At 56.2% G+C, this 24696-nt stretch overlaps 7 protein-coding genes across 7 annotated transcripts; 5 read left to right on the forward strand and 2 right to left on the reverse strand.

The window, feature by feature from the left end:
* Positions 1 to 1199: 1199 nt before the first annotated feature.
* CkaCkLH20_12454 (C6 transcription factor) lies at positions 1200 to 3732 on the forward strand (the record flags this gene model as incomplete). The annotated part of the gene is made up of 4 exons (XM_038895167.1): positions 1200 to 1663; positions 1727 to 1760; positions 1827 to 2309; positions 2365 to 3732. 4 exons carry the CDS (start codon positions 1200 to 1202, stop codon positions 3730 to 3732), a joined length of 2349 nt encoding a protein of 782 aa, XP_038739556.1.
* Positions 3733 to 3851: 119 nt separating this feature from the next.
* CkaCkLH20_12455 (glucoamylase) lies at positions 3852 to 8793 on the reverse strand (the record flags this gene model as incomplete). The annotated part of the gene is made up of 10 exons (XM_038895168.1): positions 3852 to 4668; positions 4724 to 5173; positions 5237 to 5606; positions 5664 to 5895; positions 6914 to 7003; positions 7068 to 7689; positions 7764 to 7997; positions 8043 to 8122; positions 8198 to 8394; positions 8574 to 8793. 10 exons carry the CDS (start codon positions 8791 to 8793, stop codon positions 3852 to 3854), a joined length of 3312 nt encoding a protein of 1103 aa, XP_038739557.1.
* Positions 8794 to 10834: 2041 nt separating this feature from the next.
* On the forward strand, positions 10835 to 12589 carry CkaCkLH20_12456 (methyltransferase; the record flags this gene model as incomplete). Its single annotated transcript, XM_038895169.1, has 9 exons — positions 10835 to 11149; positions 11226 to 11288; positions 11345 to 11442; positions 11528 to 11555; positions 11604 to 11694; positions 11769 to 11789; positions 11843 to 11903; positions 11953 to 12090; positions 12142 to 12589. The coding sequence occupies 9 exons, from the start codon at positions 10835 to 10837 to the stop codon at positions 12587 to 12589; spliced, it is 1263 nt and encodes a 420-aa protein (XP_038739558.1).
* A 375-nt stretch (positions 12590 to 12964) lies between these two features.
* On the reverse strand, positions 12965 to 14101 carry CkaCkLH20_12457 (methyltransferase domain-containing protein; the record flags this gene model as incomplete). Its single annotated transcript, XM_038895170.1, has 4 exons — positions 12965 to 13418; positions 13474 to 13678; positions 13736 to 13923; positions 13989 to 14101. 4 exons carry the CDS (start codon positions 14099 to 14101, stop codon positions 12965 to 12967), a joined length of 960 nt encoding a protein of 319 aa, XP_038739559.1.
* Positions 14102 to 16692: 2591 nt separating this feature from the next.
* CkaCkLH20_12458 (DNA replication initiation factor cdc45) lies at positions 16693 to 19384 on the forward strand (the record flags this gene model as incomplete). Its single annotated transcript, XM_038895171.1, has 3 exons — positions 16693 to 17475; positions 17530 to 18602; positions 18655 to 19384. The coding sequence occupies 3 exons, from the start codon at positions 16693 to 16695 to the stop codon at positions 19382 to 19384; spliced, it is 2586 nt and encodes an 861-aa protein (XP_038739560.1).
* Positions 19385 to 20236: 852 nt separating this feature from the next.
* CkaCkLH20_12459 (hemerythrin HHE cation binding domain-containing protein) lies at positions 20237 to 21169 on the forward strand (the record flags this gene model as incomplete). Its single annotated transcript, XM_038895172.1, has 3 exons — positions 20237 to 20311; positions 20371 to 20883; positions 20978 to 21169. The coding sequence occupies 3 exons, from the start codon at positions 20237 to 20239 to the stop codon at positions 21167 to 21169; spliced, it is 780 nt and encodes a 259-aa protein (XP_038739561.1).
* Positions 21170 to 23443: 2274 nt separating this feature from the next.
* Positions 23444 to 24206, forward strand: CkaCkLH20_12460 (calcium-binding protein NCS-1; the record flags this gene model as incomplete). The annotated part of the gene is made up of 3 exons (XM_038895173.1): positions 23444 to 23552; positions 23660 to 23955; positions 24027 to 24206. The coding sequence occupies 3 exons, from the start codon at positions 23444 to 23446 to the stop codon at positions 24204 to 24206; spliced, it is 585 nt and encodes a 194-aa protein (XP_038739562.1).
* Positions 24207 to 24696: the final 490 nt, after the last annotated feature.

Here is a 24696-nt window from a genome sequence, read left to right on the forward strand (position 1 = left end):
GGGAACCAAGCTGCCAGTAAGTGTGCATCGACTAGGGTGTTAATCATTATATACGACAACCCAAGTTCCTGTCAACGTGGTCATCGGCGCCATGAGTGATGGCTCGGACGCGACGCGAATAGGATGAACGCCATCATAATGTGGCTCCTGTGTGTGCCTCGCGGGAGGGGGAGGAGTGAGTCGATGCCGATGGGGATGTCCAGACGAGCGTCAGTGTTAGCGTAGACGATGGTGAGGATTCGGACGTAGGTTGATCATTCCAAAGCTGTGTCTCGGACATCGGAGGTCGAAGTCGTGTCCGGACAGTGTGCACTGGTTGCGTTTGCGGACTAGCTCCGGGTGTTCGGGTTTCAGTGATTACATAAGAGGGATCCATGATGGGGGAACCACAGAGCTCGGATCACCCTGAGGCTACTGCGGTCTCCGGGGACCGGGGTCAAGGCTGGCCGATGTCAGCACGCTCGGTCCCGGACGGGTATCTCGTCCTCTCCCTACCGGCCTTCCCCCTCAGACATGACATCGCGACGTCCAGTGGTGTGGTCATCATCCCGGGCCCAAGCTAGCGAAGAGCCTCAACAGCACCAAACTGGAAACACACACACGTCCGCGGCGTTCGTCCTGTCTTATGTTTGCTTGGGGTACCGGCATCTAGCCTGCGAATAACCGTACGAATACGGGTACCATCAGCGCAACCCAACAACCCCCACCTCCTTTGCTTACCCAGGGCACCTCAGTCTCACAGCTACCTTAGCTCTAGCTGTCTTCATCTTTGTGCCTGCCGGTTTTCTCACGTCCACCTCTGTCCCCACCGAGATTCCTGTCTTCCTGCTGCCTGCTGCCTGCTGGTGTGTTCGTCCGTCTACGCATCTAAACGGCTTGCCGCAGCTTTACTCTTGGTCGTGTCTCGGACAATCGACCCGATCTTCACCAAACCTAGGAGTGGCTTCTTTGCAAAAGAAGCACAGCGAGAAGAAACCGCCCATCTACATTCCCGAGGTACCCTGGCAAGTCCTCGGCGCCAACAGCGCCCACTGATTGTTCATTGGTCTTCTCATTAAACTCATGCCGCACCCCGTCAACGTTTCGCCTGCAACCTCACCCGTCGGATCCGAACCGGGATCTAGCCAGCCGACGTCGACATCTGTAAGGTAGCCCGCCTGTCTGCGTCCCGTCATCTGTCGGCATCCACATAATATACCATGTCGGGAGAAGCCCAACTCCTACCTCCGCCGAGGGCTCCTCCTCCACCCGAACCCGACCCCATGGCTGCCATGAAGCTTACAAGGGGCACCTCGTGTGTCCTATGCCAACAACGAAAGGTCCGTTGCGACAAGAACAAGCCTTGTGCCAACTGCGTCAAGGCCCGCGTGGAATGTCGAGTCATCCCGCCACAGCCGCCAAGACGGAGAAAGAAGCGTCTCCAAGAAAGAGACCTTGTCGACAGGCTCAAGAAGTACGAGCTTCTGTTGGCCGAGAATGGCGTCAAGTTCGAGCCCATCGCCGGCGACCTCAAAGCTTCGGACCGCGATTCCATCCACATCGATGAGGGTCCCGTGACGGACGAGGTCGCCGACCTGGAAAACGATTTCGAAGGTCTCAAGACGTCGCCGGAGGGCAGCACGTCTCCGTCCGTGGCGGGAAGCAGGAGGTCGCAATCCGACAAGTGAGAAGACTTGCCCCTCCCCTTCACCAGTCTGGACGTAACTTACCTTAACACCCATTCTAGGCCATTTAACAAGTGGTTCCCCTTTCACAAAGAGGTACGCCACCCCTCCCATATCACAATCCTACTCATGTTCTAGACCGTGTTCTGACCCTCCCTGAAGTTCAGGGCCAGCGAGGAACTCTTGAGAGACTCCTCGGAGGACGAGGTTGATGGCTCCACCATCCACCATGCCTTTGACAAGATGTACGACAACCAGGACGGCTTCCCATTCATTGTGGGCAACCGGAATGCTTCCGTGACGCACCTGCATCCGTCTGCCATCCAAATCTTTCAGCTGTGGCAGATTTACATCACCAACGTCAACCCACTCCTGAAGATTACTCACGTGCCCACCGTCCAAGGTCTCATCATTGAGGCCACCGCCAACCTCGAGAAAATATCAAAGAACGTGGAATGTCTCATGTTTGCAATCTACTTACTGGCCGTCACCTCGCTCGAGGATGACGAAGTGGCCAAGATGTTCAACGAACCCAAACCCACCGTTCTGTCCAGATTCCACACGGCCCTCCAGCAGGCCCTTGTCAATGCCGGCTTCATGCGCACGAGTGACACCATGGTACTCCAGGCCTATATGCTCTTCCTGGTAAGACCTCACGCGGGCTTCTTCACTTGATCAGTGTTTTGCTAACGCTACCCAGATCGCCGTCCGCATGTTCGTCGACCCAAGACAAATATTCTGCTTGGTCGGCATTGCTGTGAGAATCGGCCAGCGGATGGGCCTTCATCGGGACGCCGCAGCCTTTGGGCTATCGCCGTACGAGGTTGAGCAAAGACGGCGGCTGTGGTGGACCATCGTAGGCTACGATCGGAGGATCGGCGAGATGACGGGGTCTACTGTCACTGCCCTGTCCACTGCGGGTGACTGCAAGCTACCTCTCAACATCAACGACACGGATCTCCACGTCAACGGTAAGGACGCCCCGACTCCGCATCAGGGCGCGACGGAGATGCTCTTCGTTCTCATCAGGACGGAGCTGGCCATGGCCATCAGCAGCGACACGGCACGTGATGGGCAACGGCACGGTGACAAAGACAAGGAATCCGGCCCCGGCGCCGTTGCGGCGCGCCCGATGCCGACTGTGCGCATGGCCGGACAGGACCAGACGTACACACTGGACGGCTTCTTCGCTCACATCGAGGGCACGTACCTCAAGTGGTGCGACCCCAAGATACCCCTCCACTTCTTCACTCTCACCATGACCCGGCAGTCGCTGTGCAAGATGAGGGTCATTTCGTTCCTCGTTCGAATGGGCAACGGAGAGGCGACCACTCTGCAGGATCATGAGCGCGATACGCTATTCCTCGAAGCCATCCAGATGATCGAGTACGACAACGTCGTGCAAGCGGCCGAGAGTCTCCAAGGTTACAAGTGGTATACGTACCTCCACTTCCCGTTCCCGGCGTACATGTTCTTGGTGACGGAGCTGCGCCAGCGGCTCACGGGACCGATGGTGGAGCGGGCATGGGACGCCATCGCCGAGAACCACGAGAGGCGCGGGCTGATGAACACGCTGCACAGCCCGATGCACATCGCGTTTGGCAACCTGTTCATCAAGGCCTGGGACGCCCACGAGGCCGGACAGCAGCAGATCGGGAAGCCCGTGCAGGAGCCTTTGTGGATCACGAGATTGCGCCAGCGGGCGGAGAAGATGGGCAAGAAGCAGCGCGGGGCCCGGCCCGGGCCCGAGGGCGGGGCCGGGTTTCCGCAGCAGGCGGCCAGGACGACGCCGATGAGCAACAGCACGTCTCAGGTGGGCCCCATGCAGATGCCGCAGAACATGATGATGACCCCGCCGTCGGTGACCGCGGGAACTCCGGCGATGGGTCCTCCGGCCTCGGAAGGCGATGTTACCGACATGGACTGGAGCTACCTGATGCAAGGGTACGACATGGATACGTATGCGGCATTCGGAGGAGGCTTTGGTGGGTTTCCGATGGGGGGAAACGGCATGATGGGCCCGGGCATGATGGGGAACCCTGACGGAGGCAACATGTTTGGGAGTTGAGGGCATCTGATCTTCACATCTTGGATGAAGGCGAATGGGCGGTAGTCTCCACATGATTAGAAAGCTTTCCTTCGCATCCTTCTTTGTCCTCATATACCAGCCAGCGCTTCACACCCACCCTAGCAATTGCCGCTCGATCCCAGAGGCCCTTCCCAAGCATCGTCTGTTGCCGAGACCTGCGTCGAGTTGCAAGCCGGGACGGTCAGCGTGCGGTTCGTCGTCTCGTAGATGTAACCTTGGTTGCAATTCTGCCTCCTCACGTAGACGTAGCTTACGTTCTGACCGCCGGGGAGTTCCACATCAACGTTCCAAAGCGGGCGCTCAGCTGTGTAGCCGGAAGCCGTCATGGGCTGCGCATTCTCCACGTTCCAGGAGCCCAGATCGGCAATGTCGCCCAGGACGTAGAGGTCTTCGCCGTAGTAAGTTGTCGCATTGACGAGGAAGCTGACGGGGACGGTACAAGAGCCCGTCACGTTAGGGGCCCCGGCGGCGATGGCCGGGACATAGACGCCGGTTGTCGACGACGCCACGCAGGTCGAGGGAACTTCCGAAGAGGCAGGGACCCAGCTTGGAGGGTATTGACCGGCACGACGCTCTGCCATCGTCACAAACGCGGCATATGACCAGGTGAGATCGGAGGCGGACAGAGGAGCTCCCGGCGGTGCCTTGTCAAACTGCTCGGACATGGAGCCGTTGCTGGGAGTGTACTGCCGCGCTACCGAGACAAAGGAGTCGGCGTAAGCGGTGACCGCGTTGACGATGCTGGCATAGTCGCCGGATACGTTGCTGCGTTTCTGGTAGGTGCCTTCCTTGAGGGAAGGGTAGAGGTCGGCGAAGAAAGGCAGCGCCGTGGCATCAACCTTGATCTCGCCGTGCGCGTTCCATTGAGCCACTGCGCCATACAGAAACTCAGCCGCTCCCAGAGTGATGAGGTACCTGCACAGAAATGAGCGGCGAATACTTCCACTCACCATCATTGGGCCGGACTCACCACGGGTTGCCGTTGTAGTAAATGTCTTCGGTGTAGCGGCCGAGGGCCACGCCTTTGTCCTTTGCTACCCCGTCGTTGATGGGATAGAGGCTTGCATTGCGAAAGGCGTCGACCCAAACCTTGAAGTTTGCCAGGGCTCGGCTGTGGCAGGGTTGGATGGAAGGGTCCTCGCAGCTGGCCGTAATGTCAAATACGGAGATGGAGCCAAGCATGACGTTGGCGTCCTTGCCGGAGCGCTGTGTCTGGGTGTTGATATTGGCGGTGTAGTACTCGCCGTTCCAGTAAGTTTGTAGGAAGCACAGCACATCGGGTGCCAGCTCACATCCCGTGCAGTCGACGCCGAGGGACTTCGCAAGCGCGGCGCCTTCGATCAGTGAACGGTACTGGTTCTGGGTCGTGAAGAAGCTGGAACCGGACACTTCCTCCCAAAGATCAAAGCCAGTCGAGTTCCTACGCGTTTCGTCAGACGATTGCTTTCTAGGCCTGGATGGGAGGGGGAGGGAACCGTCGTACCAGTATTGACCAACGTAGGACAGATCGTTGGCAATAATGGGCCAGATAATGTCCTTGGCTTTTGATTCCTGGCCGTTCTCAACCAGCCAGCGGGAATAGGTGATTAGCGCAATTGCTCTCAATGCAGGACCGTCTCTCTGAGGTCGGCCCCAGGCGCCGTTGAAGCGAGCGCCGTCGACGGTGTATTTGGCCTCACCCAAGCCACGGCCGGAAGGGAGGAAAGAGCCCGAGGGGTTCGTGACGGTCTGCAGCACAGCCTGAGAACGGTAGTAATCCTCGATGTAAACCTGGAGCTCCTCCTTACCGAAGATGAACTCGTCCACAATCATCTTCATTGTCAGGGCGGCATCTCTGGTCCAGGTATAAAAGTCTTGGGGCAAACACTGTCAGCGACAGCGTGCTACACGCCGTAGACCGAGGAACTCACAATCGGGGTCTGACTTGGACGGGCTGGCGACAACGATGCCCGCAGCAGCCCCCTCAACCATGGAGCCATCAGGACCAATGTTGTTCAAGGCGCTTTGGAGAGCGAAACTCCTTTGGCGACTAATGAAGTCGTCGAGGTCTGCGGCGACAGCAGACGCGACGACGCCCGCCAGCAAGAGAAATCCAGATCGCAGAGCCATCATGCCAGAATTGGTCGTGGCAGCCGGTAGACGCTGTCACGGAGAATCTCCCGCGTTGATTTACCTTACACAAGACTGCAGGCTGGAGAAAAACATGGCAGACGGGGTTGAAGGTTATATAATGTAGCGAAAACCCTGCCCCAGGGGCATGTTCGTATCACTGTGTGCGGGCCAAGCGGCTGGCAGTCCTGTGATAGTTCGCAGTAAAGCTTATTACTGGCATCATCGTGCTGCAAAGGCCTGGATGTTCATCCCAAGCCGTGGGTGGCAGGGATGGTGTCTCTGGGCACCATTTGGGAAAGGAGTTGACGTGGGTACGCTCGTTTCATTTCCTTGTGCAGCCAGTGGGAAGGTTTGCAGGGAACACAGCCCAGTAATAACCCACTCGAGGCAATCCCCTAGGAACAACACCGGCGGGCCGATATGATGCATGTCGGGGCTGGGGTTGGGGGGCTCGGTTAGGCCGGTTCAGCGCGGGGGAAACGTCCCCTTCCCGAGTCCAGTCTAGTCCGGTCTAGATCAATCCGTAGGGGCGGCCCCAATTGCGGGGGGGATGCCGCTCAGTTGACCTACTCCCCGGGCGTGTCCCGGCGCTTCTCACTTGGCTTGACCACCTTCTCCGTCCAAATATATCGTCATGATGTTTCTTCTTCGAGTTTGGAGATTGTGAATCCGGCGGGATTTTTAGGCACAGGAGGTTGCCAAGGCATTCCGACCTACTGCAGAGTGCTCATCTTTCTCAACCCACCCGCATGACTCGCCGAGATAATGGCGAGGGCAATACGGCCTCGGATCAGTGTCGGCGTGAGGCATCTTCACGAGAGCCCGAATATTCGACCGGTCTACTGGCGCATCGTCCTGCTTTTCCTTTTCTCGCACTTGGGATATTCTGCATCAGGCGACAAATGGGTCAAGAAAAAAAGCGATCTGTCTTGGTCAATCTGCCTCTGCCATATATGCTTCAGTCTCCACGCCTCCCTATTTCGGACCATCCCGCCGACCATATCTCGGCCAGCGTCTATCTCGGTTGATTAGCCCTTGTGATCCTCACCCATAGGTTGGACTGGATGAAGATGCCTGCTGAAAAGGAGTCCCATGCCTTTGTAGGATCTGTCAGGGCGAAGTCGAATCGACGAAGAAGCTGAGAGAGACCGTCAGTCACATGGGCGTTGCTGTTGCTGCTGGGGAGATTAGGGGCGACTGACCTCGACAAACACCTTGTTCAGTTCCAAGAGAGCCACAGTCTTACCAAGACACTGCCACTTGCCATACTTGAAAACCAGTTCCCACTGCGCCGTCATGGCCTTCAGCTGGTCTTCTCCGGCGTCGAGCCACCTTTCCGGCCGGAAGACGTCGGCATCCGGTCCGTACACTGCTTTGGAGCGTAGCACTCCAAACGCGGTCCAGCCAATGTCCGTACCCTCAGGGATGCTCATACCGTGCATGTAATCCCCTCCTTTGGGAACCGTCGTCGACATGAGACCCGTGACGGGCGGGAAGATGCGCAGGCCCTCCTTTATGACAGCCTGCAGGTAACGAAGGCCGCCAGATTCTTGGTTGGTGATGGGCGACGAGATTGCACCCGCCTGAGCCGCGTCCCGCACTTCCTTGGCAAGTCTGGAATAACACGAGGGGCTCGTCATCAGATACAACATCGTCGTGCGCATGGCGGTGGCCGTTGTGTCGGAACCGGCCATGATCTGGACCAGTGTCTCACCCTCGGCCTCCTCTCGGGTTAGGCCGTGTGCAAGGAAGGACCCTAACATGTCCCGCTGTTTCGCCGTCTTGTCTGACATGAGCCTCTCCGCGACAACCTTCTTTGCAACGCTGTGAGAAGACAAGCAACGGTCAGCCATGTGGTGTTATTTCGGGGCACTATAAGGGAGGACAACATCACTTACTTGATGAACTGACCGAAACCCACGCGGTCATGCTCGGACGGCATCGCGCGGCGAAAAAGGGGTGACTGCAGCAGTCTGGCCAAGCTGGGGAACACGCCGAGTATCATCATGACAGGCATACTTTCTTCGGTCATCTGGATGTATCGGTGGACATCTGCGTCTTGCTCGACGTATCCGAAGTGGTAGCCGAAGGCCAGCGAGGTGATGATATCGAGAGTGAGATATTGGATCTTTCTGCAAAGGTCCACTGGACGAAAGACTGCCGCTGTTGACACATACTTGTCTTCGATGAGGCGTACAAAAGCCTGGATCTGTCTGTCGATGGCGGACTCGAGGCCTTCGTTTTCCTTGCCGGAGTACTGGTGGAGCGTATGAGTTAGAAGGGCGGCTTAAGCGCACCTGATGCGGGCGGGAGCTGGGGGTTGGGAACTCACGCCGATAGCCATCTTGGCTCGCAGCTCACTGTGGTCATGGTCATTCCTCATGGAGATGAGGTTGTCCCTAGTCGGATCGAACTTGACGGCGTCGTAGAAGGCGCCCTTGCGGTAAGGCGAACGAACCGCCCACATTCGACGGAGGAGCTCCGAGTCATTGGTTACCAAGTCGTTGGGACCGATGCGGACGACCGGGCCTAAAAAGCAATGTTCCCTGTCAGCAGCCTGTCGAAACAGAATAAGGCTCCCCTTGATTGCGCCGTGGATGATTGCGCATGTGTGTCTGAGACCTTTCCCAACGGCGCGCTCGAGACAACGGTTGGATGGCGAGGCATGGAGAGCGAAGGGAATCTGGGGAATTCCAGGGCTGACTTACCATAGTCATCACAAGCCCGCTTGAGAGCGAGATGCATCTGCCCACCCAGTGTGTTACGTAGCATCCACCATTTGGTAAAGGCAGCACCTGGCGGCCCAGGGATATGTCTGAGACGGTTCCATGAACGGTAGCTCAAGACCGCCAGATATATGAAAAGGGCCGCAAAAGTCAGAAGCAGCGGGTTCTGGATGCGGCCCGAGAACTCCTTGAAAGAGGCCATGTCGTTCTCAGCTGCTCCGTGAGACGCGGTTTGGGGTTCGCAAGGTGACGTGAGATGAGTCTGGTGTTGTTGAGGTGAGGTGAGGTGGGTTCAGTGAGCGCAAGCAACAAGCCTGAAGTAGCAGTCGAGTAGAATTGAGGGAGGAAGAAGCAGAAGTTATGGCCTCCCAGCCAGAGGCAGGTCACAGTTGTATGCCGTGAGGTACCTTACCGCGGAGCAGCCCGAGACCCCGAGATGGAGGCAGGCAGGCAGACAGCAAAGAAGTATGTAGGTAAGGTAAGGTAGGTACGGTAGGGTACCTCAAGTCGAGGCGTGGAGATTGAATATTGCAGGTAATGTACGGCAGCTGGCTATTGGGGGGGCTGCGACTTCCTCTCGGGAGGGCAAGAGCATAAAGTAGATCTGAGGATAGAAAAACGAGGTACATTCCTTCCCATTTTCGATGTGAGGCGCCCGAAAGCCTTTTACCCCCCCATCCCATCTCGGGCACCTCCTTCCCTTTGTTACCTTAGGTATCTGTTGACACGACGCCCTGCAGCAAAAGTTTCCTGAGAGGTCCGGATCGAGTAGTCAAGGATTATTATGTTTCCGTGCTTGGTGATGGGGAAGCAGGACAACAAAGACAAACCCACACTCAACGAGAGATTGTCTGGAGCCATTGTTCGACCACAGATCACATACAAACGATGCCCTCGACATCCTTTTGTCAATGCTTTCCCTTCTTTCATCTCATCCATGGCCTTCACCACGCGCTGTTTGTCATGGCCTATGAGACTCGGATCATTCTATACATACACACTAAGAAATATGAGCTATCATCTGCAGCATTCCGCTCCGGTCCGCCTGGCCCCGGGAGAAGCCAACAACAAACATGACAGACACACCGGTCATACGCGCAACCAGTCTCTCCAAGGCCCCCTTTTACGACCAAACCATCGGGAGATGGCTTGTGCCTATCAGCAGAATTTCATATTCTACCTGCATAGGCTGTGTGCCCTCGATTGCCTCAACTATGAGAGAACATGGCACTCCATCCAAGGCATCTGCATGTAACATGTATGATCGCGGTGGCCAAACCTTACCACCATCAGTCATGCTTTGGTCCGCCCCCGTGCAGAATTCAGTCCATGTAATCGAGCTATGGGGTAAATCATTGGAGGACGTCTATCATCAAACCCTCCATGGAATGTTTCGCTCAGTGCTTGAAAGCCATCCAGTCATCCCGGCCGCAGCCACCGTTGTCTTGTCACACCGGTCTTCCAAGAAAGCAATCAGCTCGGTGTTGGGAAGCGCTCGGACAGCGTGACGGGCTTCTTCTTCTCGTTGGCTTCCGGATTTGTTTTCCTATTCATTTACCGCAACCACGATGGCAGCACCTTAGTGGACCACAACGGCAACATGCTACCGTATTTGCCTGTCCACCCGACGGACTGCATGCCATCATGCAGGAATCCGGCCTTAAGCGGAACGGCCGAGGTGGATGCTACGACTGTCGGTTTTCAAAACACCACCTGAACCCTCGCCATCGGAATCCTTACCCCTCTTTGCAGACACCGTCCAAGGGTGTTGCATATCGCCAGCAGTTGACAGCTCGGAAGGCGTCCAACACATACCTTCATTATGGCTTCAGGCACTGGCTGTCAAACTATGAGTGGCCAGCTGCACGTGGCTTGTGTAACACACCTCGTCTTCCGTCTTCAGCGCCAGCATAGTATTGGTTTTGCAGCCCAGTCTTGGCGCGGTCAGCAGTGAAAGAAGCCAGCGACCTTACTCCAAGGAACCCTAGGTGCGGTACTCATTGTGAGAATCTGAGCCGAAGACTGCTGTTTACCCACGGTTCTTCACGCCGGGCTACACCAACATGCCCATTAGTCCGTTTCGACTGAGGAGTGCCGAAGACGACGAGGAGCGCAAGATACACAACTTGTGGTGACACGGAACCGAAAACTCGGCCTGACAAGGAAGCCACTTGTTTGTGTTGCCCTCGCCAGGAGCACCGCAGCCGAACCTTTCCCCTCAATGCCACTGCCACAAAGGTCATATGCTGTTTCCAGCCTCCTCGAACCAGTCCGGGGATACCGGCCGCAGGCGGAGATCAAATATTACCCCAAAGCCCTTCCTTACGCTCTCCTTTCTCGCATACGGAGAGGTTCTCCCTTGGCTTCTGGTTGAGTGGCTCTCGGCTTTGACCACATCGCGCCTCTCAGTGCAAGACGACAGCCTACAGTATAGTCAGCGTTCAAGCCCGCAGAGCCAAGGAGGCAAGATCATGGAAGTGGGAGAACCGATACCCGATGCGAGGCATAATGTCGACACTGTGCTCCCCCCCGCCCATATCGATTTGGAGCCGGACGAGGTCAGCATCCATGCGGAGGCTCACCACCTTCGGGGTTCGGATTGATCAAGGATCCGCCGCTGAACGCTTGTTATAGGACATTGCAGATGCCGATATGCAGAGTATCCTAGGAAGTGATGTCGACTCGGCATTGGGCGAGGTGAGTTTCTGATGACTGACTGCCAGCGTTCGCGCAGGTTTGCTTACATGTCACAGTCTGAAGCATGGCCGTCGTCAACAGCATCGTTGCGATCGAGCATTGTGCGCGCGCTAGAGGAGAACGGTCGTATCTACCACGGATATAAGGATGGGAAGTATGTCCTACCCACGGATCAGGTAAGGAGTCTCCAGGTCACATCGTTGATTCAACGTCTAATCTGGCTTTTACTCCGCATACAGGAAGAACTTGATAGACAAGGTAGGTCAAGTACGTCGACAGGCTTTGATTGATGTGCTGACCAGCTCAGCTTTTCAGTACCAGCTATGCCAGTTGACTTTCGAGAACAGGCTCAATTTCGCCCCCGTTCATCACCCGCACAGAGTTCTGGATGTTGGATGCGGCATAGGTAGATGCTCCCCATAACCCGGCGAACACCCCCCCTAACCCCCTGGTACCGATCACTCAAGCTGACCGTCTCAGGCATGTGGGCAATAGACTTTGGTACGTTGTCTGGACCTGATGGTCACATACTAGTGTGCTGAGCCCGAGCCAAGGCGAGGAGCATCCCGAGTCCGAGGTGATTGGAGTAGACCTCTCGCCGGTTCAGCCAGGCTTGTAAGGCCTCCATCTCCCAAGCTTGATCTCGACTTGCTGAAGTTAGCAGTACGCCCCCCAATGTCCACTACGAAATAGACGATCTCGAAGAGGAGTGGAGCTTTTCGAGAAAGTTTGACTACGTTCATAGTATGATGATGACGGGTGCCTTCAGGGACTGGCCAAATTTCCACCGACAAGCCTTCGAGTCCGTCATCCGAATGTCGCAACCAGGACAGTTGCTAACCTTACGGCGCAGGAATCTGAATCCAGGGGGCTGGCTCGAGATCCAGGACATCGATTTTCCGATGAGGTGTGATGATGGAACGATACCGCCAGAATGTGACCTGGGGAGGTGGAACGATCTGATGATGGAGGCCGGCAGAAGGTCCGGGTTCCTCCTCGACACTTGCGGTCGGGCCGCAGACATGATGGCCAGAGTCGGATTTGTCGACATCGTGAGGATCCCGTTCAAATGGCCCATCAACCAATGGCCGCGAGACGTCAGGCACAAAACGCTCGGGCTTTGGACGGAGGCGAACTTCAGCGTGGGTCTCGAATCCATGACGCTGGCCCTCTTCACCCGGTTCATGGGTTGGAGGAAGGAAGAGGTTTGGGAGTTCAGTGCTAGAGCCAGCGCCGAATGGCGTGACGTGAGGAGACATGGCTACTTTGACGTGTATGTTACGTATGGAAGGAAACCGTAATGTGTTTCGGGGCCTTGAACTCGTTCAAGCTCTCGGTCTCTCAGAATGCCAAGTTTTCGGGCTACCGTTACGCTAGCCTTTCGACTCCGCCCCCTTTGAGGACAACTGGCCTGACTCGACCAGGAAGTGTGCCGAAACGAATGCTGTTGAACGTGTGCGCACTCCGTCGAGATCACGCACTGCATCATGCGCGCGGGGTGGCTCACGTCGCCGACGCGGAATTCGATACACAGACAGGCCGGGAACTTGCACCGTGAAAGCCTCCATCGTCGGGAAACGGTTGGTGGCTGTCAACGTAAGTGGTTTGCAATCCCCTTGTCTGTCATGAGCTGGTGCTGATCGTATCCTGGGCGGACACTGCAGGGAACGCTTGCGTCAGGTGAAGGGTTTCTGGGCCCAGACGGAGATCCACGGCAGGTATGCATGTATTCTCGTGTCGTGGAACGCCTTTCGGATGTCCTGTTCCATGGTATCGGCTTCCTGCTTGCTTAATCCCATCTGCGGCCACTTCACGAGCACAGCGCGTACGAGCTGCCACAACACGTCCTGGCTTACGAAAAGGCCGATTTCTCGCTGATGTCGGTCCTTGGCCCACGGCCCGATGGGCATCTTATGAGTCCGGCAGTGAATATTGACGAAGCCAGCCTTCCTCAGTATATCGGGAAGGACCAGCGGTATCTCCAGATCCCAGTTGTAGTGTGTTCGAAAAGTGCGCACAAAAAGGTCCATGAATCTTGTCGGCGCGTAATCGTCAGGCATGGTACCGTCGTCGCATCCAATCTTGACGCCGGCTTCTTGGAACTCAATCCAGCCTCCCGGCTTCAAACATCTGTAGATGATGTCAGAAGCGAACATCAGCGGGGAGAACGGCTCGGAGTTCTTACTGATACGCTGACTCGATGACTTTGACCGGGTCTCGAAGCGTGACACTGACTGACCTGAAGTGCACAAAGTCCAGATCATTGTAGAGGGGTGACCAGGTTTCCTCAATATCGTCAATCCTCCAGTCGACATTTTGAGGGGCGTACGAGTTCTGGATTGGCGAAATGTCCACGCCAATGACGTGCGCAGTAGGATACTGGTCCGCGACTTGGTTTATGGTCAGAGCGTGAGTCAACTGAGTGTGGAATCGATAACCCAACATACCTTCCACAGCCCAAAGACCAGTGCCAGTACCCACGTCCAAAATCTTTTGCGGGCTGCTGCTGATGGGAGACAGGAAGTCCTTCTCATCAAGCAGGCGTTTGATCAACTGATGCTTCATCTCTTCACGAAACTGTTCCGTCTCATCGTTTGGAAGAGGATATATCCCCTGCAAGAAGGATTGATAGCGTCTACAGTCCGGAAACTTAGCGTCAAGGTGCACCTGTGGAAAGAAGAAGAGCCTTGGGCGACGCACCTCCCACCCTCATGCGAGTGTCTCATGACACGAGAAGCAAGCGAGGTGAAGCCCGAAGACGCGAGCGACTCCTGGTAGTCTGACGATCCCTCAAAATCGTCATTGTCCAGCATGTCCGGCGGAGCTGGTTCTATTGGCTCGCTGGTGGACATATTCATCGCCGGAAAACCTGTGAGGTCCAGGAAGGAGCTAGAGGAAGACGATCGGCCCCGGCAGCATGACAACACCAGGCTTGCCTAGCAGGCTTCACAGAGTCCGAAGCAGAACGGCCGCCTCGCAGCTCAACCGTTAGGAGATATATCAGTTTAATGCTGTGGCAGCTCGGCCTCGGCCACTGCCTGGTGTACGAGAGTTGATGGTAACCGGACGTGAGAAGGGTCGACCGCCACTGGGAGCTCCGAATCAAGTAGGACGAGACTAGCCAGGCCAAGAACAAAGTCTAGGTTGCTAGTTAGGTTAAGTTCGAGTGAGGTATGCAGGTATAGTAGTTTCGGTAGATGCGCTGTAACGGAGCACGTTTTGATCGGCTGTGTGAGCTTCTTCGAAGACGTCGTGAGTGGCGAGAAAAAAGGCGACTACGACAACAACGGTTGAACCAGACTGCAGGGTTGTGCGTAGATTGAGGTCTCAATGTAGGTCAAGTAAACAATTGATGTAGGAAACGACTGAAAATTTGTGAGCCACGGTACCGTTGGATTTGCACGCAGCCGATCTGGCGGCAATAAGAAGCAGTTGTCGCGCACGAAATTCTTCGAACAGGCTGTGCTTAGGGATATGGGATGAGAAGGAGAAACTGAGTATGGACGATGTAGGGAGGAAGAAACTCGGCGAGCAAAACAGCAGTACCTGGTACTAGGAACCGACTTTCTCCTCTCAGTACCAACAGCGTGGTGAGCCAATCATGAACAAACCCCCCCTCTCTCTGCAGTTGCTGGCTTTGACGGGGCTGGTGCTAGTCCTCCCAGAAATGCCAGCCGGGGTGGTACAAAGCAGAACCGGTGCCAACGTGCTGGGGCGGGACATGTCCGAATCTACGTCCACGGGCAGCCAGAGACAGTGCCGCATGCGGTGCCGGCGCTTCGGGTCTGGGAGACAACCCACCGGACAGTTATTCGAAAGGGCTATAACTGTAACTGGACGTCCCGATCCCACGATGAGTTTGCGGGTTCCTTGGAAGGAATAACGAAAGGTGAAGGCGTTCAGTTGAGCAGAAGTTTCGGTAAGGCACCCACGTATGAGCTGGCAACGACCGTCCGGGGACTGTGCGAAGAATGGATCAGCCAGCTTCGCGGGGCAGCATGCGCAGGGCAGTAGATGGACCAGACGGCGGTCGCCGTGTTTTGCGAGGTTCCTTCGCCGGTACGAGCAGACAGAGACTTTGCCGCTTCGAGGAGGTCTCGCATAAGCGGCCTGCAGCGTGTGCTTATGCAGCTTCGGAGAAGGCGGTCACAACAGCACCATGGCGTGTTGATGCCGTTTGTTGCGAGGCGAGGCGAGACGAGGTAGTGTAATTTGATTTGATGCCGAGGCGAGAGAGGACGGCAAGTTGTGTATCGTTTTCTTGTATCCTGGTTTAGATTGAGAAAGACCGCGACATAGCGTGACAAGCGAGAATGAGGAATCAATGGACCCCATCTGTTTCTATCCGTAGTTGTGTTGGCCGGAAGTCGAGTAATGAATTACGGAGCCTTGAAAGAGGGACAAGGTATCTGAACGTATCCGCGCAGGAGAGGAGGAGACGGATATGTGAGAACCGAGCCAGTGATGAATGACGGGTGACAATGGAGCGACAATGCGAGGCCAAGACAAGCCAAATGCCTACAACCACCCTGATGGCCAGCACATCGGCAGTAAGACACACAGTCGTTGCAGATGGGACTGTGAAGTCGTCGTCGTTTTCGTCGTCGTCGTCACTGGCGGTGTGCTGTGCTCTGATGATACTGTATTTCTTGGGTGTCAGCCAGCCTACCTAACAAGAGTCGGGATCCGGATGTCGGGTTTCGGGCTGAACACCTGAGGTGTGAAGGAGACAGAAACCAAATGGACCGGCACTGCCCGGATATCCGTATTCGTACCTAGGTACGTCTACCTTAACCTGGAAGAGCCTCTGGTCCGTGCATTCGGCCGAACCTCCGTGAGGTGACTAGGTACCTCAGGTTAGGTTCCAGCTCTGCAACCAGCCACTCTGACTGGCAGTGGCAGGTACGTACCCAGCATGGCACTTCCATCTAAGGTTCTAGTGGTACGGATACGCTCCACCACACGCGTAGTTTCCCAGTCGCGTAAATCCTGACAGACCGCGTCGGCGCGACACAACACTCAATCAGCCTAGACTGTCCCTCAATCACTCAATTCCCTCTGGTTTGGTACCCTGCCCACAATACTCAGCCTACCTAGGTATTACCTACCTGTCTCACGCCCTCTGTTGACTTTCCACAAGGTGGCATATCCACGTCTCCCGCCCTTCCTCAATCTTCGACCCTGCTCCTCTGCGACGGACCTACCTAGGAGCAGATATTCACACGTCAACTACTCATCTCGCCCCCCGCGCTTACTGCCGAACCTTTGCTGCCGCCGACGGGCATCCTACCCACCCTAGAACGTCCACAGCTTCTTATACCCGCGTCACCACGACAAGACCGATTTTGCATCCCATGAAGCCGCTCGACAAACTCCGTGGAAACGCGTCGAAATCATCTTAGCCATGTATCTTCCACGGTCCCTTATATCCAAGCTTTACCTCCACCTCCAAAACACGCGCCATCCGCTCTCGCCGCCCGTCCTCGTCCTCGTCGCGCTCGAACCCGATGCCCTCTGCGCATGTCGAATCTTGACTCGTTTGTTGAAGCACGACTACATCCCACACAAGATCCAGCCCGTTTCCGGATATGCTGATCTCGAACGTGCCGGTCGGGACCTGGTCCAGCCCATGATGGAGACCCAGGGAGGCGGTGGAGGAGTTGTCGTTTGTCTTGGTGTCGGAGGCATGGTCGATCTCGGCACACTACTTGGGCTGGAGCCCGAGGGAGAAGAGCTTACCTTCGGCGGCGTAGAGGTCTGGGTGATAGACTCGCATCGTCCGTGGAATCTCGGCAACGTCTTTGGCGGGTTTCCTCTCGAGCCCGCCGTGGAAGATGGCGAAGGACTGCAAGCGCGATGTCCCACGGGCGTGGTCGCTGGGCGAATCGATCGTGCCTACAAACCTGGCAAAGGAGGCGTTGTCGTATTTGACGATGGTGATATCGAAGACGATCTCACAGCGGAGAAGGAAGCATATCTCGCTCTGCTAGACATGCCAGAGATCGACGACGACGGCGAGGACCTGGGAGACGACGAAGACGACGACGAAGACAACGAGCACGAGGAGGATTTGTTTGAGGAATCGGTCCACGCCGGCCAGAAGAGGAAGAGCTGGTCAGACCGCGACGAAGGGGATGATTCCAGCGATACAGATGATCGGCCGCCGCAACGCAGAAGAAGCAACTCTGTGAGTTTGGCTGCTATTTACATCCTCCCCCTGGACAGCGCTAACGACCTTTAGTCTTCTTCCATCCCATCATCACCCCAGCGCCCAGCTCATCGAGGCTTGGTGCAACTACGCGACGCTGGTATGGTTTTGTCCAGCGACCCTCTCGAGCCTCCATCTGCCGCTCAGCCGCCACCTGCACCTTCTGCGAGGATCCTGCGCCGTCGCTTGCTGCGGTTACGTAGGGAGAAGGAGGGCGTTCTTCGGAAATACTACAAGATTGGTGCATCATTCTCGGAACCGATCTCCTCCATGATGTACTCTCTGGCCTCCGAGCTTGGCCGAGAAGACAACGACTTGTTGTGGCTCACCATTGTCGGCGTCACGTCCATGGAACTCTACGGCAGATCTTCGGCAGGCATTGCGGTCCCAGTCCGCAACTCGGATCGAGGACAAGGGAATGGCTGGATGGGAGTCCGTGGCGCCCGTATCCGGCAGCTGCTCAGAGATGAAGTCCGCCGTCTCAATCCTCCAGAGGTGGGCAGCTCGAGAGCATCAGCCGAGAACTCGGGCATCATCCCCACCACTGCCCGGAGCCCCGAAGACACGAGCATCAGGCTGTCCCCGGAACCAAAGTTCCTCCTCATCAGACATTGGAGTCTCTACGACAGCATGCTTCACTCACCCTACTTGTTCGCCCGGCTGAAGACGTGGAGCGAAACAGGTTTGAAGCGGCTACACAAGCTCCTGGCCAAAATGGGTGTCAGCTTGGTTCAGTGTAAACAGAGCTACACCCACATGGACATGATGCTGAAGCGTGAACTCCGCCAGAAGCTTCTCAAGTACGCTTCTCTCTACAACTTGGACGACATGGTGCCCTCCGTCGACACCGATGGCAGGGATCGTTCTGGCGCCAAGGACGGGTGGGGTTTCGTTCGGAGCTGGGGCTGGCGAGCTACGCTGAGCGCACAGGATGTTGGCGTTGTCATCGGTGCCTTGCTAGAAGTCGGCAAGCACGCCGACAGCACGGAGCTGGCAAAAGCAGTGAACGACTCCCAGTTGGAGGACGCTGACGATGAGGAGATCGTCAACGCGCAGAGTGAGGAGTGGGTCGGGCGGTTCTGGGAAGCGTACGATGCCCTTGAGAAGTAAGTCACCCCATTCCACAAGGCGCGTCCTACTCGGCTAATCTCTCGACAGCATTGATGCTCTCAAGTCCGGGTTGCCGACTGCCCAATTCTTGCATCGTGCCATCTACCGCACTGGCACGTCGTTGATCAACAAGAAACAGATCAAACATCTACGCGCATTCCGTATGTGTGTGGTCAAGGAGGGGCCCGATGTCCCCATCTTCGGTCACCCGGCAGCGCTCACCAAGCTTGCACTGTGGATCGGCGAGGCTCTTGTCGAACAAGAGAAGGATGCTACCGGGCGCCTGTCTCATGGAGGTCGGGGGACTCCCCTCGTCGTGGCCAGTCTGAACGACAAGCGGGGGGTCTACCTCGTCGTTGGAACCGGCGGAGGTGGAGGCCCCGACACAACGTTTCTGGACCGTGAGGCCGCCAAGAAACGACAGACCGCAAAGGACGAGAAGGCCAAGAAGAAGGAGGAGTCAAGACGCAACAAGCAAAAGATTCGAGAAGAAAAGAGCGCTGCCCGCGAGGCGGCCGGTCTGGAGGACGAGGACGAGGACGAGCTCGACACCGAGTCTGAGGCGTCTGACGGCTCGGACTCGGATGAGGACGACGAGGAGCAAGCCAAGGACAAGGGCTACGGCCTGAACCGATTCGGGTCTGCATTTCAGGAAGTCGTTGCGGAGACCAACGCTCGCGTTCGAATAGACAGTTTCGAGCACTGCGTGGTGGAAGTCAAGAAGGAAGATCTGGGAGGCTTCTTGGAGAGCTTGAGCATGAAGGCCGTGGTCGGCTAAGGAAAAAGCCAGCATACAACAGCGGGTAAGGCGGGTAAGGCGGGTAAGGCGGGTTCAGCCGCGAGACGTAATGATGCGTCTGGTGCTTTCAAACGGCGAGCTACGGCGTGTTTGGTTTTACATTTATTCTGACGACAGGACTGGGCTCAGGAGGAACAAGCTTAACGAGACATGGGCAAGGATCATTGTGCTTTCGTAATATCACAGTTGCTGCGACGATGTAGGCGTATCACCAGTTTCTTGCATTGAAGCCCTGGCGTTTATTGGCCTGTCAGAGAATCCCAAATTTCCTCTCTGAACCATTGATGTGGTTGTCAGCCCTACTGCTGCCGACTTTCCTTTCCCGGCGTGTCTTACAAGTCCCCGCCGCTGACCACGCATGGAGGGAGCGAATCCTGAAGCCCCTTACGCAGGTTTCCAAGTTTGGAATTCTAGCTGACGCCTCGAGGGCTGGGGTGAGCCCGATACTTTCGGCGCCTTGTCTGACAATTCGCACAAAGCAGGCATGGTAAGTTAACCTAACCAACCAGACCCTAGGACATTTCAATGGCAGAACGATAATAGGTCGGACTGATCTGGGATCAGAACGAGCCAATGCTGAGCGAGGGACGATAACGTCTCATTTGGGCCGTTGACTCGGCCAGCCTTACCTTGTTCGGTGCTATCGTCAGCACCCAAGATCCTCCTAGACGACTGCTCGTCAGAGTGATGGGTAGCTATGTCGAGCCCGGTCCGTGAGTGGCTTAGGGGCTGTTAAAAGACCAGAACGTGCCCGCTTCGCCGAGACTCGAGAGCTTCCTCCTTTCGACAAATCCTCCAGCTGTGCATTGATCTATACAACCACGAGCCATCATGGCTACTGATCAGAAGAAGCCCTGGGCCGACGGGCCATTTGCCCTTATCAGCAGCGCTCGCGCTGGATCCAAGGTACGTGCCGACTTGACTTGTGTGACGACAAGATCAACTAAATGATTCTGCCCCTGTAGAAAGGAGTCAAGACCACAGGGGCAAGCCGAATGGCCGAGGACATGATCATCATCCACAACCTGATCATCCGGATCATCAACACGGTATACCTGCAATGTGTCAAGGTCGAGAAGTCCCCGAACGATGTCCAGGACTTCGTCTCATACTCGATGGAATGGGGCAAGATGGTGGAGGAGCACCATCATACCGAAGAGACGGACGTCTTCCCAGAGATCGAAAAGATGGCCGGAGTAACGGGCCTGATGCAAGCCAACGTTGCGCAGCACGAAGCCTTCATCGGCGGTCTTCACGAATACATGGGCTACTTGCAGAGGGTGCAAAAGGAGGAAGAGGCGTACAGCGGGGAGAAGCTCAAGAGCATCATCGACTCCTTCATGCCGGGGCTGCGGCAGCACTTGGACGACGAGATCGATACGCTGTTGAAGCTTGGAGAATACGACCGCGAGTGGGACGTGTGGTTCGAGAAGCTCATGAAGAAGCTGCTGGGGAAGAGCAACGATCCTGCCCTCAAGGTAAAGTCTTCCCAACTGACGATTGGCAGTGTCCCGCGGAGCCGCGGAAACGGTAGCGCAGCTGGTTTGGACTGACATGACATGGCTTGAGTAGACGACAACCTTCCCACTTCTTCTCACGAACCGAGACAGGACGTTCGACGAGGGGGTTTACGCGTGGTGGCCTGCGCTGCCGTGGTTCGTCGTTATTCTGTTCCGGTGGTTCTTCATCCCCACACACAAGAGCTGGTGGCGGTTTTCTTCGTGCGACGACCAGGGCGTGCCCAAGGAACTGCCGTTCGCCTGAGGAGTTCCGGGAGAGTCTCTGCCGTCCGTCCGACGGTTGCGGGACGAGACCAGTTTTGTCGGGATAAGGCGTGGCTTGGTCTAGGTTGTCCTTGGGATTTGAGATGCGAATTCCATCCTGCGGAGCCATGACGTCTGGTTTCTGGAGCCAGACTACTGCAGCATCTGCAACCTCTGTTGCGTGTAATGAATAGCCCTGCAAGTGGCTGGCGGTGTCGTCGGACACCAGTGGTAGGCCGATTTCAACGTCGCATCAGATCGTGATGTGGGCAGGCCAGGTGCGTTTGACGGGTGGAAGGGTAGGTAAAAAAGTGGATGACTGGAATGTTAGCTGTCCAGAGTAGGTACCTAGTAAGAATCCCGTACAATACGTACTGTACGTCAGGTCACGTCATCTGGGTACTTTCCTGAGAAGCCAATTGGATGCTGCTTATACGAATGTTCCGAGAGGATGACTGATACGCGGCCCTGTGCCAATGCGCGGTGTGGCTGGTGCCAGTTGGCACTTCGGGTCCCGTCCAGTCCACCTCAGTTCAAGGTCCTATCCCAGTCCTCGCAGCTCACTACGGTAGGCACTTTCATACCTATCGTTCCATAGGTTCAGTCAAGCGGCGTCCGTCCGTTGGCGGGCTGAGTCGGGCTGGATGAAGAAACGGTTTCCAAGACTGTGCGCTCTACGTTTAACGTTGCATCCCTTGTGTCGAACACAGTCCAGGCCTCCTGCTACGAATGATGCACTTGACAGAGCCTCGGCAAAACGTTCCGAGCAGCGAGCTTTGTGTCGCTGGGATGTTTCGACGCAGGCTTTCAGACAGGACGCGATGGAAGGAGCCGTCATGACCAATTGGAGTCTCCCGTCACCTCAGGACCACCTACTGAGAACAGAAGGTAGCGGGTGGGAAACGGGCACATTTGTACTAGTGCCTTGCGTACAAATCATCAGGCGCCGGGCTGCCTCACTACCGTATGGGCGAATGAGAACTTCCAGGACTCTCACTTGAAGTCTCGTCGGACATGGACCTGGACCTGGCCCCGGCCCAAGTGTCCACCGTGCTGAGGTGTCGGATGTCGCCTTACCTGTGCCTGCGTTCTGCGTTCTGTTCTGCATCAAGCGTCGGCCCCAGGCCTAGGGAGTCGTGAATATGTCGTTATTCCTGTCCATCTCTCAAGTCCCGTCTGTCGTGTTCTGCGACAGCGCATAACTTCTCTGACAAACAAGAAGAACCTGGTGAAGAGGTCCAGCTATGGTACTTCCTCTCTTGATACCTACCTTACCGACCTTGAGTACCTATCTCGGGCTCCTTGAGTTTAAAACACTGAGCTTAAGGGGACCTGGAAGGTCAAGTTCCTTACCGCCCGCCTCGCTGCTTGAAGGGCGGGTGCCACTGGGTTCATAGCTACCAGACTTGCCACTCTAGGTACCTAGAAAACGTAGACCTCTGTTTGGGTACCTACCATCTTCAACAGGATGAAGGAGTAAAAAGGACAATTAAGCATCAAACTTGGCTTTGGATGCTTCCATTTCAGGACACCTCAATTGAGCATGACGAGCAGCAGACCAAATGCTCCTGCTAATCCCGCTACTGCGAATGAGGCCACCCGCTGTAACTGGACGGGCTAAGTTTGCCTCTATCTACCTGAATGGGTACCTAAGTGCCCCTACCTACCCTGAGGTGAGGAGACCTGCGAGCAATCGTCGGTAGGTAGGTTCCCGCCTGGTCACCACCTTCCCCTCCAACCCAGCACCATCCTGGACCTTTATTTCTTTCCCCTCCCCCGCTTGTCAACGACTGCCTACCCGTCCATCCATCCAGCCTCGCCTCGCCTTCGCCTGTTGTCGTCGTCGCCGCATACGCGCCGCCCTCGTCACCTAGCCACGATATCACTGCGGCCTCTCCAGTCCGGCTTTTCCAAACTCACCTACGATTCCTCCCGCCCTGTTATCGCGCCGATATTCCTTCACCACGAGGCACCGACGGAAGCTCCTAACCGCCGACACCCATCATCCCTACCATACCTATCGCTCATTGCGACGGACGGCCGCCGCACATTGTACACACGCCTGCACCCCCGATCTCCTCGAAACCGCCAGATTCCGAGTCTGCTCCTGCTTTGAGGTTCCTAGATAGCCATGGGCAAATCGTGAGTCGCCCGACATCCACCGAAGCCGCCCGCCTGTGCCGCCGCTGTCATCGGACCCCGGAGGCCTGCCTCTCCACTGCGACGTCGCTCGACCTGGCTGCCGCCGGGCTCACGGCACTCACAGAAACGCACGCTGACCACTTCGTCGCCGTTTAGCCAGTCCAAGCTCTCCCAGGAGCAGCTCGCTGAACTGCAGAAGTCGACCCATTTCGACAAGAAGGAGTTGCAACAGTGGTACAAGGGTACGTTTGCTGCCGTTTATTGCGCCCGCCCCGGGCCCGCGACGCTGTTCCTTTCGGGGCGTGTGGCGAGACTCGACGACAACAGAGTCTGACAAATACATTCGCAGGTTTCCTCAAGGACTGCCCGTCCGGCATGCTCACCAAGGAGGAGTTTCAAAAGATTTACAGACAGTTCTTCCCATTCGGGGATCCAAGTTCATTCGCAGATTATGTCTTCAACGTCTTTGACAGCGACAAGTCGGGAAGCATCGACTTCAAGGAGTTCATTTGCGCGCTGAGCGTTACGAGCCGCGGAAAAATGGAGGACAAGCTCGACTGGGCCTTCCAGCTGTATGACATTGACGGCGATGGAAAGATCAGCTACGACGAGATGCTGAAGATTGTCGAGGCAATTTACAAGATGGTGAGTACCTCACGGGCCGCCCGGCGCCTTCGTCCCTTCCCCGTCGCTGACGTCCGTAACCTTGCGTCCAGGTCGGCTCCATGGTTAAGCTCCCTGAAGACGAAGACACCCCCGAGAAGCGGGTACGGAAGATTTTCCGCATGATGGACAAGGACGAGAACGGAAGCCTGGACATGGAGGAGTTCAAGGAGGGAAGCAAACGCGACGAGACCATCGTGTCTGCCCTATCCCTCTACGATGGCCTGGTGTAACTGTGGAAAGAGAGAGAAAGCCTTCTGTTATGACTCGGATTCGTGTTTACTGTTTTTTGGGCCAGGCGAGCTGTGCGCAGTGATCAATGTGCGATTTTCTTTTACCAAGGCCTAATCAGGAATGTGGATTCCAATGATTTGCTGCGACGTGCTTCACACTGTTGTTCGTCTTGAACGCCCTAGGCTCGGTCACAAGTACCACATCGCGACCCCGAGAGCCAAGATCGACAGGCGGAGACTGAAGTTCGCGGCAACCCGTCGGGCCGGCAGCTTCGGGCACCTCGGGCCGCCCGGTTCACTCGAGCTGAGGAGCCAGCCACCGGCTGCCCAGCTCGCAGTTCCCGCGCAGCCTCAGCCTCGCATCAACCATGGTCGACATGGCATTATGAGACGGAGCTAGATTAATGGTTTACTGGGCTTAGCCAAGAGGCCCTCCCCCACAACGACGGTTATGTGTTACAAAGTCGAATCGCGCACACTGTACTCCTGG

Source organism: Colletotrichum karsti (genome assembly GCF_011947395.1).
Source record: "Colletotrichum karsti strain CkLH20 chromosome Unknown Scaffold59, whole genome shotgun sequence".
NCBI classification, from domain to species: domain Eukaryota; kingdom Fungi; phylum Ascomycota; class Sordariomycetes; order Glomerellales; family Glomerellaceae; genus Colletotrichum; species Colletotrichum karsti.